We start from the raw sequence: 12,031 nt of genomic DNA on the forward strand, positions 1-12,031 counted from the left end.
CAGCGCTGGTCTCGCTACACCGGAAGCAGACCCAGGTGTACAGCCAGCGCTGCAAACAGGGAGTTGCAGCGCTGGCTGAGCTTTTAAGTGTAGACACCTGCTAAGTTGCAGCGCTGTAACCCCCTCACCAGCACTGCAACTTGCAAGTGTAGACAAGGCCTAAGGCTGTGTCTACACTGCCAACTGAACAACAAAACTTGCCGTTCACAGGTGCTTAAAGAACCCCCCGCCCCCTGAAGGACAAAAGTTAGTGGCAGTGTAAATGGTTCGTTGTCAGCAGGAATGCTCTCCTGTCTACAACATGAACCCCGCTCGTAGGGGGTGGAAGTATTTTGTTGGCAAAAGTGCTGAAAAACAGTGTTTATACTGCCTGGCTTTTAGTGACACGGCTGTGTCGACATGGCCATGTCACTAAAAGCTGTGTAGTGTAGACAAAGTCTATGAAAGCACAGACAATACCGTCTAGATTTGACGGAGAATGGGGTGTGAAGTTGTGCATTATTTACATGCACTGATTCTACTCTTCTCTTGCCAGTACACAAGAAAGGCTTCCCTTTTCACTCCTGCATTCCTTACAATTTCTCTTTTACCTGAAATATTTACTATGCACATAGTACCAATGCCAGGGACCCACGCCAAATAGTCTGTTGTGTATTAATATTTCCACCGGAAGCTGGAATTCTCCCCACTAGGCCAAGGAGCAAGCTACATAGTCACCATAGGGAGGCTGATTCACTCTGGTGGCTGAAGTAGCCTTCTGCATGTGCAATGCAGCCCCTGCCATGAATCAGGAGAACTGGAGGATTCTTGCAGCAGTTCTTCTGGTCTCACTCTACCCAATTCCACCTGGCCATTTTGTGGGGCTATCCAAGGAGACCCTGTGGGCTGTGCACCCTCTTCCTGTGTAGCTGAAGCACAAAGATCCAGTTATTAGGAAGACCGCTTCGACCATGGAGTGAGTTGCTGGATTTGCTCCTTCCATAATCCCAAACTATAAAAAAAGCACACCCTGTCATCACCCACACCTTGCTCTCAGCACACACATCAGTTGGCTTCATCTTATGGAGATGGTGGACTGCATTAGAACAGTAACTAAAACAGAGAAATAATCACACTAGATACAGAAAGTCAGATGGGCGAGGACAGGAAGGTTGTGAATAGGCCTCCGCCAGGCTATCTTCCAAATGTATTTGTTAGTCTGCATTATTCTCTTCCCAGAGTGCACTTTAACTACTCACTTTTTGTTTGTTTTCTAAGTAGTTAGCAAACTGACGCAGATCCTAATGCTGTTTACATAAAAATGCTTGACTGCCCCTCCCCCCCCATATTATTGGTTTTTCTAGTCACTTCACACTATTGATGCAGTCTCTGTCCAGGAATCAAAATGCAGGAATGCTTTATTCATACAACTGTGTTTAAAACAAAGAAAAGCCCCACAAAAACTTTTTAGCAAGCTATTGATAATAAAAAATTGTTTCTGTGCTTGTGTACCTTAAAAATGTATATGTAATACAATAATGACAGATAATTCTTTTGCCCTTATTCAAGCAAAATACTTCCTTATGACAACAGAAGTTTTGCTGGAGTAAGGACTGAGTAAAGCTTTTGAGATTTGGCCCACTGATAACAGTAATTAGATTTAGTTGAAAAGTGTTCATAATTTCTCTTTCCATTTGTGATTCACTCCCTCTGTCTTTGGGGTCAAAATTTAATACTTTTTGAAAATTTCTGGCCAGTTCTAATAATAAAGAAGACTCTAGAGCCTAGACCCTTCATTACGTATTCATTATTTTGACATTTTTGGGTGAGAGTGTGTATATATATACATACATACACATATACACACACAGATGTAGATTGTTACAAGTAACTATGCAGGATGAAGTTAAAAATCACACACCCTCAGGACTCAATTTAGTCATGAATTCAGTCAGACAAGGTGGTGAGATAATATATTTTATTGGACCAACTTCTGTTAGTGAGAGAGATAACTGGTATTCAGTTGGTATTTAATAGCTCTGTTAATGGAACTATAAATTAATTTGATACAGTGTTTACAGTATACCCTCATGGCATAGGCAGTGTCCACACCGACGTGTTAGTGTCTGTAAGTAATGCTCCACATCAGCTGGTCCCTAGAAATCCAGTCTCCTGCATACCTGATCCTGACTTTTTCCATGCATTCTTTTAGCTCCTTCCCACACTCTGATGGTTCCGGCTCTGTTTGCCACTGATTTTAGCTTGTTGAAGACCACCAAGATCTTTATGTTTTAAGTTACTAGTGCAGTTACTAGTTTTATGTTTTAAGTTACTAGTGCAGTCTTCCCACTCACAAGGCAGGTGCCCTGTATTGTTCCACTATACTTAAGAGTCGATTTTCATCTTCCATTTGCCATCCTTTTTTATTTGCTCACACCTTTACCAAAACTAATAACTAATAATCCATGGTGATGAAAATGCTGCTAGGCCAGGTCAATAGTAGGAGTACAGTGCTCCTAGTGCAGACACACCTCCTACTAGCAAAACTGCACTTCACTGTTAAAGCTCCACCCAGAGAAATAATCTATACAAGGAAAAGCGCAGTTATACGAGCAAAACTGCGCATCTACACTAGAGGCTTTTGCAGTCTACTTCAGTCACAAAACACACTTTCTCACACCCAACTGATTAACAAAGCTATGCTGACAAAAGTTTGTTAAGTGGTACACCTGTCCTTAGAGTGAGATTAATCAAGCCACTTCTATATCATTTGAACTTGAGGCAAAAAACAAAAGCCCCAACTATTTTCCTATATGTTCTAATTAGAAATTTTACACCTCCTAAAACTCAAAAATAGCTCAGGCTAGAAGATTCCAATCCAGCCAGTTTTTTAAATTTCATTCAAGACTTAAACATTAAACAAACAACAACAAAACTAACGCTTATAAACTCTGCTGGACAGAAAGCTGCTGGGCTGTGGTGTCTTTAGTACACTTATGATGTAGTAACCAAATAGCTTTGCAGGTCTTAATTAAAACGCCTGGGAAACTAAATGTAAAACTAGAATTCACAGCATGATTCACATGTTTAAGTCCCCAGGTATGCTGGGAGTTGGTGAAGGATAGGTGGAGTTTTGGCTCCACCCACCAATATGCAGCTGAGTTTGCATGGAGCTGGAAATTAGGTACCTAAATATATTTTACCATCCCTGCCTCAGCCCCTCTGCCTTCCCTACTCTTGCAATACCACATTCCTTCTTCTATTATCCCACTTGCCACAGAACAGATGAAGAGTCCCCTCTCTCTCTCCTTTAGCTGATAGGGAGCTACTTATGTGACTAATGAGCACTTTCATGATGATTAAGAATGTGCATGACTGTCACCTGGAAATCAGCTAAAGGCTGAAGAGTCTAGGACCTAAAACTTATTTTGTGAGGGTTAGAAGACAACTTCCTCATTTCCTATCCATCTGAGTTACTATATTTAAAAATAAATTAGAGACATAGCTCACTCCTTCAACCCATCATATTTATTATATATTTGGAGTTGCAGGATAGTTGCAAAGGGTTCTTTTTAGCCCAACTGTGTCAGTCATATCCACCCTGACCAAATTCTGCATCTATACTGTAGGCAAATTTCCTCAATAAATTGGAAGTCTATTTATTTTGTGACCTCATTTGGGATTTGATAAAAGCCTTTGAGATTCACGCACAAGCTTTAGCGATCGGAGGATAATACATTTTGTGCACAGTATAACATTCCTTTGAATAACCATGGGACTGATAGCAATGAGGGATTAAAACAGCTCTGATGCCAAAATACTTCCTCCACACAGTCATACAATAATTATCATGGAAGAAAGTCACATGTCTTGATCCATGTAAATTGTTTGAAACATTAAACACTGTGGGAACTTCCAGTCCAGTTCAAAGCTACTTTCTTTGGGAGTACAACCATAATTCAAAGCATGGTGAAGTGCTTCACGTACTCATTTCAATATCAGTATCTAGAAGAATTTCTACCTCAGTTTTTTCATAGTGATCCTATTGGCTAAGGCAGTGGTTCTCAGAACAGCTGGTCTAAGAGCTAGAAGCAAGCTGAGAGGTTTGGGTATGCAAGTGGATTTCAGGAATGCTTGTTCATATTGTTCTTTAATAGAGTTTTGGCGGCAGCAGTAGTCTTATAAGTGGTAGGGGTGAGGAACTCGACTATGTGTACAACAAATAGGGTATGTATATATGAAATAATGTTTTCTCTGTGGAGTATTCTGTGTATTCTTCTCAGATGTGAGGCTCTCTATACCTGTTCCCCGAACCTACATACTTTCCACCTCAAGACTACAAACTCCTCATCACAGCTACATTCCTGCTGGCAAAGATGATCCAGACACAACGGAGACAGTATGGGCTAGCAGATAAGGTGCTGGTCTGGGAATCAAGAGCCCTATGATTCCATTCCTGCCTTTGTCAGTGACCTACTGTATGACCTTGGGCAAGTTACTTCACCTCTGTTCCATCTCCCTGTAATACAAATAATTACTAAGACAAGGTGAGTGAGGTAGTATTTTTTTTATTGGACTGACTTCTCTTGGTGAGAAACAAGCTTTTGAGCTTATATAGAGCTATTCTTCAGAACCGGAAGCTTGTCTCTCTCACCTACAGAAGTTGGTCTAATAAAAGATATTGACTCACCCCCCCCTTGTCTCAAGACTAATATTCTCTGACCAGCATAGCTACAACACTTCAGACCTGAAGAAAAGTTCTGTGTAAGCTCACAAGCTTTTCTCTCTCAGCAACAAAAGTTGGTCCAATAAAAAACATATTACCTCACCTTGTCTCTCTAATATCCTGGGACCAACATGGCTACAACAACACTGCATACAAATAATTAACAACAACAACTTGAGATTGCTTGACCCAAGACTGCTTCAGTTGGCTATTTTACCTACAGTCAAATTTTAACCAAAAAATTCTAATAAGCAATTTAACAGAAAATCAGCTCTTAACTTTGTGATGCTGTGTACACATGCTGGGCCATATCTCCACTGAAGACCATGAAAGTTCTAATTAGCAAACACCATTGTAAAGGGGCTAGACTGTGTCTATAATAAGATGATCAGGGATGTTTCAACTCATGTTAGCTCAATTTTAAAAAGCACCACTTTTTTTACTCATTAGACCGAACCTAACTTTGTCCCACTTAGTATGACAATAAGGGACACTAAAGTTGGTGTAATTAATATACTAGATGGGAAAAGTTAAGCAACTAATACAAAGGTGTAACAGGAAAGTTAAAGAAGCTTGGGGGTGGGGCTGCTTTATCTTATCTTAGCTTCTCAACCTGAGAGAAAACAGGAGAAGGAAAGGAGATGGAACTCCAGGAGCAGGAAGGTCTAGGTTATGAAAATGAATATATTCGCCTACTGAAATCCAGCAGGTGGCAAGACTAATAGCTCTGCTTCATTTGGACTCTGAAACTTTATGTAGGTCTTCCACTATTGCATTAACTTCATAATTTAAAAAGAGAATAAACTAGAAGAGAGAATCTCAAACTGTGGTCTGCATACACTACCAGTGGTCTGCAACCCACTTAGTAGCTGGGCATGTATGTGCATAGGTTATGCATCTAAAGCCTGTAAGGTCTTACACAGCACTTCTGAACATGCCTCCCTCCCCCTGTCTGTACTGTCTATAACTCAAATAGTTTATTGGGCAACCACAAAATTCTCTCAACTTCTTTATCCCTTCTTTTCAAAAAGCACTGCATCTTGGGCATCCAGGGCTGGCTGGGATAAGCTTATAAATGTCAGCCTTAAATAAGACACAAGAGACCACTGTTAAGTGCAATATACATTCCCAACACTACTAGCCTGCCTTGTCTTCTCCAAAAAAAGGCTGGGCCTACTTCTTCTGTAGTGTTCCCTTGAAAAATTAAAAAGGATGCCATGCTTTTACTGATAAATACTGCAGACACAGCCAGGATAAAATACTCTTCATTCTGTCTGGTCTAATTTTTTTTTCTGTTTTGCTTCTAAGATACAAGAAAGTTGATTCTTGCAGGCTTCCACTAAGAATCTCTTTGCTTATTTTTACTCCTCTCACATGTTTTAAGATAATGTTTTCCCTGGTTAATTAGGTGTGATTACTGTGAGAAGAATAACAAGGCTTTTGAGGATAACAATGTTTTATAATTGTTTACAATAGCAGTTAGGGCCTGGGAGTGAATCCAGGCTATGATTTACTGCAGTATACTGCTATTGAGGCTATATTTGAAGGGAAAGAAGGCTGAATAATCAGGAGTTAAAAAGTGCCAAGTCAGTATTTAGTGCCTGGTTCTGCCCTTCATTTTGATCTCCTGAACACAGATCCTTTCATTTACCCCCTAGATCATTTGTGTATAGAGTACATGGATTACTACTGTGGATGGATGTTCTCTAAACAATATTTTCCTTTAGTGAATGATGTAGAGGAAAACTTCTTCACAGTCCTGGAAATCAAAGCCCTCCAATTAACAGAGCAGGTGACTCATGGACATCAAGCTTCCTCACACTCTCATCAATGTGCCTCATTTCTGATCAGCACAGGCTACCTCTAGTGTGTGAGAAATCAACTCTTTGCCCATAGCCTTAACCAATCCTTGGCCACTTTTCCCAGAGTGTCAACAATAGTCAATTTGCAAAGATTACACTGGTTCACTAAGAAGGGGACTGAGATCACCAGGAGCCACTAATCAGCTATTGTAATAACTTTGTTTAGTACCGACTTGGGATGGATTTGAACCAGCAATGTAACAAAGAAAGTTCTCTTTTTATGTTACCTTATAAGAATAATCATAGTGTTCAATGTGCTTTATATAAAAGTACAGAGGGCCTCCAAGGAGACATTATACAGGGACGTAAATGGGCCAGAAGATGCCAGTATGCCACAACACTGAAGGAACGATTAGAGAGGTTGGAGGAGAACAAAGAGAGGACTGTCATGGAAGGGAAGAGAGGCCAAAATTTCAAGAAGAGGAGCATGGTCAATTGTGTCAAAGCAACTGACATGTCAAGGAGGATGAGGATGATATACTGGATCTGACTTTGGCTAGGAAACAGTCATTGCAGACTTTGGTGAGAGCGGTTTCGGTGGATGCCAAGGCCCTAGACTGGAGAGAGTCCAGGATGGAACTGGAGGAGACGAACTCCAGACAATGATTGCCGACTGCATGTTCAATGAATGTAGAGATGAAGGGATGATGGGCAGTAACAGAAGAGGCAAGAGGGGTCAAGGTTTTTTTTTGTTTGTTTGTTTGTTTGTTTTGTTTTTAAAGGGAGAGATTAAAGCATGTTTGTATTGTGAGGGGTAAAAGTGAGGAGAATTAGAGCTGAAGCAGAAGAATTAGGGGGAATGAGAGCAGGCACAAAAAAAAGAGCAGGGGAGGGGACTGGATGGGGGTCAGTGGACAAGCAGAGGGGTTAGAGAAGGAGAACCCTGTGTGTGTTTGTGACAGAACAGATGCTGGAACTAGTGGTTCCTGCTGCACCCCCTGGCTTGAAGTGGTTTCCATTATATACAGGATTTACAGTTTGGTTCAATGGCTTTCAGCACCCTCACTAAACAAACTGTTCCAGCACTCCTGTATGACAGGGGAGAAGGGGAAGGGACTGGTCACATTTGTATCTCACCCCACTATCTGGCCTTATTCAAGCTACTAGGCAGGAATATTTTCATAGCCATGCACCAGCACTCACTAATGCCAAATTAGTTTCCTCTGTTCTCTGTAACCTACTCATCACTTTATCTTGCTCTAACACAGCACATGCATCACTCCATAAATGTGCTGTGCTAGGCTGAAACTTTGGTTTGCATCTTCAAGTGCCACATAAACTTAATGAACAGCTAAAGCAACTTCTACCTCCATGCTGTGATCACAACTGCATAATGTCACCAAAGTGGCAATGAACAGGTTGCTCACCTGCTAAAGAGGCTTTCCAACTGCATGACTTTCAGGATATATGTACCTCATACTGTTAGCTGGCAGAATGAAGAAAACTGACAGCCATGGTATTTAGGTAGATTTTACTCCTCTGAGTGATAACTTCTGATGTCTAGGATATGATAGCATATTGTTAAACATTTAAGATAATGCCCTGGATTCTATTTACTGTAAATCTATACAAATTTTAATATGATATATATTTTTCTAAAAGTATATGAAGTCTTTAATCCCAAAAATTGTCCTGCCATCAATCACTCAGCTTATAAAACTAAACTTCTGAGATCTGTTTATTTCTAAATTGAGCATACTGGAATCTCTGAATGCTTCCATAAAAACACCATTTATAATTTGGCAGAGTGGCTGTTTGTCTATGGTCTGCCATTGGACCATGCGATATTCATATTTTAACTCACCACTTTTTCAAATGGTCCAGCTATATTATGCTAGGTGTTGTGTACTGGGTTAAGTCTCAGAGGGGTAGCTGTGTTAGTCTGGATCTGTAAAAGCAGCAAAGAATCCTGTGGCACCTTATAGACTAACAGACGTTTTGGAGCATGAGCTTTCGTGGGTGAATACCCACTTTGTCAGATGCATGTCATGTATTCACCCATGAAAACTCATGCTCCAAAACGTCTGTTAGTCTATAAGGTGCCACAGGATTCTTTGCTGGGTTAAGTCTGTTTTTCATTAGAAGACCAACTCTGTTACGTGACTGATTTTTAAGTAAAAATGCAGGTTTCACTTAAAATAGGCTGTTCCACCATGAATTTTTGTTTACTGCCCGTGACCTGTCCGTGACTTTTACTAAAAATATGCATGACTGAAAGGTAAGTAGCAGAGCCCCAAGTTATTTATGCAGCTCATCCCAAATGAGAGCCCACAAAGCCTTCATATCACACCACACTATCAGCTACTACAGAGTTTACATTAAAACTGTATCAGGAGTGCTATAGAGAGTTACTACAAAATGTATTGGTATTATTTTCATATACCTGTAAAGCCAGGTTCCCTTAATACCGGCTACCTACACACTTCTGAGTTACTCTGCACTTACATTGATGTAACAGAGATCAGCATCTGGCTACTAGCGGTAATGCACACTGCTCACTAGGTGCTCACTGAGCACCTTGAGTCTATCATTATGGTTCCATAAGGGGCCATATTCACATGGGATTAGGAAACCAGCAATGAAGTGTGTAAAGGGAGTGGCTAGACCTTGCTAAAGATTCCAGTTGAAAGCTATTAGTGGCTCCCTTTCTAGAAAGGAAACGGGGAATGTATTTAGTGCTCTCCTTTGGCCTAGCCAGAACAGGGTTGTTTCCAGAATTGGTTTTGTGTGGGTGGGCAGTGATGGAAATTAATTGCACAGGAGCCTAGAGATCAGTAGCACTTCTCCCTACCAGGAAACACTGTTGGGGGAAGCGGGGGTGTTCAGCAAAGTATGTGGAGTAGATCATACCGGATTGTATTTGTTTACCAGAACTAAAGGGGTGACAGGGCAGGGATATGAGTTGTCAGTTAGTTAAGTCTTAACTGTAAAGTATGTCAAGGGCCACCAAGGGAACACGCGTTATTTCGCGCCATCTATAATCCACCCAAAGCGCCACCCACCCGTGTGCAATATAGCGGTTCCGCACGGCTCTCTCCCGCCGCTTGTCAGCACAGCAGAGGTGTGCGGGTGAGGAACGAGAGAGTCAGTGCCTGCGCACTGGCACCCGCAGAGGGCCGCCGAAGAGGGAATGGTGGCCGAGCAAAGTCCAGGGTGGGCAGCGCGGGTTAGCCAGCCTGCCAGCCGCTCGCACGGGCGGACGCGGAGCCCCGAGCTGCAGCAGCAGGGGGAAGAGGGCTCCAGCCGCCCGCTCCCCCTCCCACTGTGTGCAGCTCGCACCCCCGGGCGCGGTGCCAGACTCACCATCTCCTGCTTGAGGAGGTGAAGTTTGGTCTCCAGTCTGGCCAGGGCACTGTGGCTGCTGCTGTTGAGCCGGGTGCCCCCAGGGGCTGAAGCAGGGCAGAAGCCGCTGCCCCCTCCGCCGCTCCGGTCCCGGGCAGCGGGCTCCTCCCCGCGCAGGGAGCGCGCCAGGCTCTCGGGCACTTTGCGCCCCAGCTTCAGCTCGATGTCTCGCAGGTCTGGCAGGGACGCCTCTTCCATGGCTGGTGCGCAGCGAGGCTTTCCGGGCCGAGGCGCAGCGGACGAGCCAGCACTAGCCGCAGTGGCCCGGGCTCACCAAGCTCTCCATGTCAGCCGCGTCTCTGTGCTCCACCGCAGCAGCGCCGAGAGGGGCGGACAAGCCAGACAGGTGACCCGCCGCAGGAGACATGAGGAGTAGCTGGTGGCCAGCAGCATTGTTTGATTTGCAAAGCGCTCCTGTCTCTCTCCCTCCCCTTTTCCCCGGACGCGCCCGCTGGCACCAGCCGCAAAGCAAGAAATTGTTTCGGAAGCAAAAAACGATTTGCCCAGCAGCGAGGCTGCCCCCCTTCCTCCCTTCGCTCGCTGCTTTTGTTGCGTTAGCTGGTGAATTGCGCCGGGCTCTTCATTGCATAGGATCGGTCCTTCTGGAAGGAGTCAAGACCAGATGCAGCAGACTCCTAGGCTGGCTGTTTTTTCTCTCCCCATGTAGTCATGTGTCTGCTTCTCTCTTAGTGTCCTGGGCTTCTAGGAGACACGCTGAGCAGCTTACAGCCTGTCATGTGCTTGCCTACGGAGCTGTCTCTCCGTGTTCTCCCAATAGAACTACTGTTTATCCACTTCCCTGATATAATCAGGCTTTCCCTCTAGGCAGTTTGATCCAAGTCATTGTATTTTCCGATGCGCTGAAACTTTAAACCCCAGTGGCAGGTGGACCAGATGAGGGCCAACCCTTGTACCGTAATGCACAGAGAAGAGACTCACTCTGATTGCCCAGCCCAGTCACTTAATCATGCATGCATGCTGTCGCTTTTAGACTAAAGGAGGGAGGGGGGCACACACTAGATTTTTGTGCGTTCATTTCGTGTCTCCGCTGTTGAAATACTTACCATATATTATATTCAGAGGACAAAGTCCTTAAGGTTCTGACAGGAGCTAATGAAAGCAAGGAAGTTCAAAATAAAGGGATATTAAAGCACTCTCCATTGTTCATAAAAATTCACTGGAAACTGAAATCTGCTTATTGATGTGTGCAGGTGTATGTGTATATTAAACGTGATATATAGTTATTCATGTTTATATACACTAGGATTTTTTAAATCATACAGCTGCTCATATGTGCAGGTTTGCAGGCACTGAATTGCTTTTAAAGAAAAAAATGGAAGCATTCAAAAGTTGACAATCACATGAACTTTGAACAAAAGAAAAAGGTCAGTCAAATTTGGGGCCCAGCAAGAGTGGCAATGCCACTTTGCTCTTTGCTGCTAGGTATAGCAGCACACATATGCCTTGATTTGGAAAGGCTTTTGGACACAGATCCACCACACTAACAAGCAAGCTAGGGAAATGCAATCTAGATTAAATTAATATAAGGTGAGTGCACAACTGGTTAAAAGAACGTAGTTAGAGAGTAGTTATCGAACTGAGAGGGTGGATCTAGTGGGGTCCCACAGGGGTCAGTCGTGGGACCAGTACTATTCAATATTTTCATTAATAACTTGGATAGCGAAGTGACGAATATGCTTATAAAATTTGCAGCTGGGGGAGTTTACAAGCACTTTGAATGATTACATTAAAATTCTAAACTACCTTGGCACATACTATTGACCTGAAAATTCAAAGCTATTATCATTCATAATGGAAAACTGTATTTGAATATTTTACCATACAATATGTATCCAAGAAAATGTAAAGGACTTTAAACAATATTCCATTTTGTTTTTAAGTGGTTTATTCTCCGTTTGTGTCTAATAATGCATAAATCTCCTGGACATTAGTAGGAACTGTGTACATTAATTTGGGTGTAAACCCCATAGTATATATCTAATTATTGTTTAGCCTTGAAATCTTTTAGGTTTGGAAATGGTTTTTAATGGCAGCATCTCTCATGTCTGCCACAAATGTGTATATAGCTCCCATGCAGAAGTCTTCAGATATGCAGAGAAGA

The 12,031-nt window shown here is 42.7% G+C and overlaps 1 protein-coding gene across 1 annotated transcript in view; it reads right to left on the minus strand.

Annotated features, from left to right (window-relative positions):
• Nucleotides 1-11,087, minus strand: part of LURAP1L (leucine rich adaptor protein 1 like) — a 30,370-nt gene extending 19,283 nt beyond the window's left edge. The window contains exon 1 of the mRNA XM_032768689.2: nt 9,871-11,087. Within this exon, the coding sequence (XP_032624580.1) occupies nt 9,871-10,107 (237 nt within the window). The 5' untranslated portion in view covers nt 10,108-11,087. The remainder of the gene's footprint in view (nt 1-9,870) is intronic.
• Nucleotides 11,088-12,031: the final 944 nt, after the last annotated feature.

The sequence above is a fragment of the Chelonoidis abingdonii genome, chromosome 6 (genome assembly GCF_003597395.2).
Source record: "Chelonoidis abingdonii isolate Lonesome George chromosome 6, CheloAbing_2.0, whole genome shotgun sequence".
NCBI classification, from domain to species: domain Eukaryota; kingdom Metazoa; phylum Chordata; order Testudines; family Testudinidae; genus Chelonoidis; species Chelonoidis abingdonii.